Genomic DNA, 5,960 nt, shown 5'->3' on the forward strand with positions numbered 1-5,960 from the left:
ACAGAATGCCAGATGTGTTCTCGCAAATGCTTCAATTTGACGGCTAAAAAGTTTTCTCTCGTGCCTGCTTCGAAACTCTGTCCTCACCACCTTTCTACTTTTTCTCCAAGAGATTGGGATTGTTTGTGACATGATTTTTTAATTCCTCGTTCTAAAAGATGCGGCGAAAATATAAAAGTCAATGGGGAACAGTGTTCAGTGGAATTATTATACAATGTTAGCGAGAACCTTACTAGTTAGTATATTTTAGTTCCAATATTTACTATGTTTTTTCAATCATAAACAAAGTCTAATTTTTTAAGACCTTTTTCTTTTTAGTAGATCGAGTTTTTTTTTTCATCCGACCTGAAAGACCTGAATAACAATTCCTACTACTGTACACATTCACAGTTTATTTTGGAAGTTCTCAAGAATAAAGAAGAGTTGGCAAATAAACGGGATAAACACATTGCGTTAGATAATACACAATAAATAGTTTGATATATACTATAAATTCAAAAATAAGCACGAAAATCAGAGCAAAAGGACAATCTTATATCTATTCATTATTGGTTGGATCAGAAGCCACAGAAGTTGAGGCCATGTTGAGACGATCAGCTTTGTTGTCCATAAGATCTCTCGAGCTGTATGCGCTTCCCATACTGAAAAAAGAGCATTTAATTAAAGTAACATGATTACAATATCTTACTCAATGAGCTCCACGACTTGCGGATAGATCTCGTGATCACTAGAGATGTAACGGTACACACCGGGAACGACGCGGTTATCCAGAGGCTCCACCAGTGGAATGAGCTGGAATTCGAAATGCGGTGGCATTTTCTGGGCCTCCTCATCGTCGGTGCGGTAGAACATTGCATAGTTTTCAACCACGACCACATAAGGCATTGAAATAACTCCTCCGGCAATGCATGTGTATATACCGACATTTTCATCGTTTGGAAGAATCTCACATGAGAACTCTTTCAACTTCATGCAATGAATCCATTGGCCCTCCATTGTGCAATCCTTCGGAACTTTCATAACACATCCATCGGTCGGCTCGGCCTTGCTCACAACAACGGCACGCTCCGTGACAACGTCACTCAAAGCTTCGACTCCCCATCCATCGTCCGAGACTGCAGCAACGTAGTTAGATAGCTCTGCAAACATTATTTATAGTATGTTTTGGTGTTATTTGAATTAACTCACGTTCATCTTTTTTCGCACCGGTGTAATCCGAATACGATGAGTCAAAGCCAGCAAACGACTGATTGTGTTTGAGAGCAGCTTGTTGGTAGACTCCAGTGTCGTCTTGACTCTCATACTGAATGTGTCCACCGATCCATTTCTCGAGTTGAGATGTGACACAATTTGCCGTTCTGGCACCAGTGGCCTTTCCGGCATTGATATCATTGATCACTTGATCTGGATTTTCCGATCCAAGTCTTTCCCGATTTTCACTCATCTCAGCTTTGACAGTTTTGCCTTGCATAACGAAATAGGATTGTTTCATAACGGAGCAGGCAGTATCATTCGGTTCACCAGTGACGCATACGACGGAATTATTCAACTTGGAATCCGTGATTTGTACACAACGAGCCGTGTCGAGTCCTTTGGCATGAGAGTTCTCTGAAAAGTCAGTTTTAATGTTACTGAAATTCCTATTCTTCAGTTTACACTCACTATACTCATCGAACGACTTGTTTCCAAATTTTGGTTTCAATTGGGACTGGCGACCTTCGTTCTTTTCGGGAGTAACTCCAGCCGGGCGAAGTTTCAATGGGATGATGTCCCCTTTACGGGTATCTCCTTTAGTAGCGGTTTGAATGCCTTGACAGCTCTCTTTTTGAGTAGAATTCGGCGTCTCATTCAAATTGTCTCTTTCGCCGCCGCGTGGCATTTCTTCTTGATTCTCAACGAGATTGTGTCCACCGATTTCTTTCTCAAAACAAGATGTGACACATTTTTGCGTTCCAGCTCCAGTGGACTTTGCCGCACTCTTGTCATTGTTCGCAAGACATTTATGTTCAGCTCCATGTCCTTTGTAAATCATCTGAAGAGTAGTGTCGACTCCTTTCGCGTGGTTATTTTCTGGAAAGTCAGATTTAATGTTGGCGGAATTCTTATTCGGCAGTTTACACTCACCATGCTTATAGAACGGCTTTTTGCCGAATCTTGGGTTTGATCGGGAACGATAACTATCGTTTTCCTGAGAGACGAGTCCCGCCGGGCGAAGTTTCAGTGGGATGATGTCCGCTTTACGGGTACCTCCTCTGATGGTGATATTGGCTTGAGAGCTTCCATATTGAATTGCAGAGAATGTTTTATTCGAATCGACTTTCTCGTCACCGCGTGGGAGTGGTGGACGGGCGCAGTGCAAATCATCCGATTTTCTGGCTGGACGATGCTTGACTGGGATGTAGTCCATGTTGTGTGAGCCGTCTGAAAATGGGAATATGTTGAAGTTTTCTGCAAAATGCGGATGAATAAACTCACTCAACGCTGAAAAAGACTTGTTTGAACGGGAACGATCATATCTGGAGCGACAAGGTGATCCTTGGTGATCGAGTCGTTCCGACGATTTCTTCTGTCCAGAAGTGGTGTCCAACGTGGTGTTGTCGTCAAACACCTCATCACACATCATAGAATCCGTCTCCAAGAAGGATTTGTCGAGCTGCAGCTCTGGAAATTGAAATTTTAAGAGTCACAGTCGGAGATGGTGAGTTAGATGAACTTTTTTGTCTGGAACTTTCACTCACCATATCCATTAAAAGTCTTGTTACCAGCTCCAACAGCAGACCAAGCTCTGGCGTTGCGGCTTCTGCGCTGGTTGTCACGTCCTCGGTGCTCGCCCGCACTTTCATTCCCTGTTTCCTGTTTCTGATAGGAGCCGAAGGATTTGACCGCGTTTTGGGAAAATAACTTCTTAGTGTAGTTGACAGCGGGAACTGGATAGCTGCTGGAATCACTATTCGTACGATTTCCACCATTTGGATTGACATATCTCGAATGGATTCGTTCTTCGCTGGCCTTCGAGTATTCATGTTGGTAGCCTGAAATTTGATATTTTATTGTTACAAGTTACTTTGAATTTTTAAAAGTTATTTGATTCACTTATTAGCAGCCCACCCTCTTCTACAACTGCGCTCCACCGCAAACGAAAGAGAATCAGCGAGACGCAGAATTTTTACTCACGCCGACTCAGAATTTCACAGTGTTCGACCTATTTTTGCTATTTTTCAAAAGTTTTTTGAAAATTATTATGAAAAACAGCAAAAATAGGTCAAAACAGAATATATCCCACTAACCTGAATAGCCGTGGAACGTCAAGTTCCCATTCGACGTTGCAGAATTGATTCTGGAACTTTTCGTTGTTCGACCACCACCAATACTTCCACTCAATTCATCACGACACGTCCCACTATTGGTGCTTGTATTGCTCGTGACACGCGCACGTTGCACTTTGTTGTAACCATCACCAGTCGGATGGAAATACGGCGCTTCTGCAAATGAAAATGATTGAGTGCCACCAAACTAACAAATATGGTAAAACGATGTCAATATCTGATAGTTATTCTCACCGTTAGCACAGTAGGACCTGTTTGATGGATGGCTGAACTTTCTCGGAGCATTGTAATATTCTTGCTCGTGGCCGAAGGTGCGGTTGGCCGCGTCGTGTTGGTTCCTCGATTTAATTCCATTCGACGCTGAAGTATTGCGCATCGATCGATTATAGTTGCGACGACCGCCAGTTGCATCGTAGAACACGTTTTCGCAATCCCAAGCACGGTTCGACTCATTGCGTTGGAGAGCAGAGTTTCCGTTGGCGCCGGCTCGGTTTTGCCCTTGTTCCTTCCAACCCATTCCAAATGGGCGAATCTTCTTGTCATTGTTGGCAGACATTGTAGGCGAGTTTTGATGTGTTTCAATTTACCTGAAAACAAAAAAGTTAATGAGGACTGATATATACATTAAAAGAACGTGATAAACGAGAGAACAGTGACTAAAAAGCTATCGAAAACCAATGAAAATGAAGCAAATATGAGATATGAGACAGGGAATGGAAGAATCTCTGCCCCATCCAAGGAGGGCACGGCATCCAGTGAAAGCCTGTCGAGATGCCGACTAACATTCCAGCGTACCGACTAACATTAAAGCGCAAAGCTAATGTCGATCCCAACAGGACATTCTCTGGTTTCGACTTAACTCGAAAACGAAATGTGGCCGAGTTTTTTTGCTATGGTATACCAGTTTTTCATATTCTACGTGAAAAACTTGTTTTTGAGTTAATGGAAAACTTGTTTTCGAGAAAAAAAGCAAAATTCAAAATTCTATGTACATATATGAAACGAGTCGTGGCCGAGTTTTCAAACAGCCGGCCATTTAGTGATTGGGTCAAAATCATAATTATCGCGCATTGAAATAGAGGTTATCAACGCATTGAAATAGAGGTTATCAAGGCATTGTGCTCGAAAAAATGCGTGGTTCAATAGTTTGGCAGACCGGAAGAAGAAGAAAGAGGGCAAGAGAAGAAAAAGAGGAATCAATGAGGTCAGGACCATTGAGGGCAAATGGCAGTGCGTGGGCGTAGTCCGCAATTGCGCGTTGCGGTGTCTGCAGAACAAGTGCAAACACAGCACACACTGTTTGTCTATTTAGCCACCCAGCCTTCTTACGAAAACAAAGAAGTTAACGGATATGTTTTTCTGTACGGAAAGTGGTTTATAAGAAAAAAGAAACTGAAAAAAAATTAAGAAAATGTGATTTTATCACAACTGTCGGCAAACCTATAACTATTAAAACAACTTTTGTTTTTTTTCTGAGAAAATTTCTAGTTTAAAACAAATTACACATCTACTCACAAAAAACATGTTAACACTATACGGAAACAAGAAACACGCAGAAAGGAAATCATTAAAGCAAAAAAGTTAGGCGAGAATCAGATTCACTGCAGTCATTCATACAGTAGTGACAGAACCTAGCTGGATAAAAACTGGAAACAAAGCAACTAATCGTGACCCAGATTTGCAACACAAATAAAATTGTAATGAAGGTTATTTGGATGTTTACAACAGGAGGTGTATTTTATAAAATATTCAACATGTGCACTGAAAAACAATAAACAAATACTGATACCTGATGAAAAATGAAATATTTTCACGAAATTAACTTCGAAAATATTCTCTTCGAATCTGTATCGTGTACCATTATTAACGCCCACAGTTCAAAAGATCTTATGAAGATTAAGCTGAATAAGTTGGTGAACGTTTGGTTCAATTCATTGGAAGGTACTGTGTTCCAAACGCGTTCCATAAAAACTGACAGGAATTTTTGTGAGTGTGTTACAAAATTATTGATTCTTGTTTGTTATCTTTATATCTTAGATGATTAAACTCAGAGCTTCATTTCTGCAGTTAGATTTTTTAAGCAGGGAGCACTCACAGAAAAGTTACAGGTGATCAAAGCAACTTTTTCCTCAAATCAACCAATTTTTAATGCAAAATTGACTTATATCTTTTCAGGGAATTCCGGAACAAAAAAGTTCTCAACTACAAAAATTGAGCTCTAGGTTCAATTATCTACAATTTCTATAAAAGTTGAAATTATAGGAGAACCATTAAATCCGTGACACATTATCAAAGATTTATAATTTTCCGTTCACAGCAGCCAAAGTTTCCAACCTTTCGAGCCGTACGATTTGATTCCCACCAATTTCAGTTTCAATATCCATTTCCCAAATGAGGAATTCATATTTTTCTACAAATCTGTTCCTCATTACTGATTGAGTGATTTCATTTTTGAATTCTCACTTTTTATCATACATCGTCCCTGCAATAATGACATTTCTCCTTCACAAAACATGAGAAAAGAAACAGAAATATATCATCTCAGTCACACATCAACCCCATTATTTTGCATAAACACTTATTCTTGCACACCCCAACCGCATCAAACTATGAATCATCCGAGAACGATCTTTT

General features: G+C 40.4%; 1 protein-coding gene across 1 annotated transcript; it reads right to left on the reverse strand.

The window, feature by feature from the left end:
• Positions 1–538: 538 nt before the first annotated feature.
• GCK72_026217 (uncharacterized protein) lies at positions 539–3,882 on the reverse strand (the record flags this gene model as incomplete). Its single annotated transcript, XM_053736740.1, has 9 exons — positions 539–641; positions 689–1,139; positions 1,189–1,608; positions 1,663–2,070; positions 2,125–2,421; positions 2,476–2,661; positions 2,739–3,032; positions 3,288–3,482; positions 3,561–3,882. 9 exons carry the CDS (start codon positions 3,880–3,882, stop codon positions 539–541), a joined length of 2,676 nt encoding a protein of 891 aa, XP_053580306.1.
• Positions 3,883–5,960: the final 2,078 nt, after the last annotated feature.

The sequence above is a fragment of the Caenorhabditis remanei genome, chromosome X, assembly GCF_010183535.1.
Source record: "Caenorhabditis remanei strain PX506 chromosome X, whole genome shotgun sequence".
Lineage (NCBI taxonomy): Eukaryota > Metazoa > Nematoda > Chromadorea > Rhabditida > Rhabditidae > Caenorhabditis > Caenorhabditis remanei.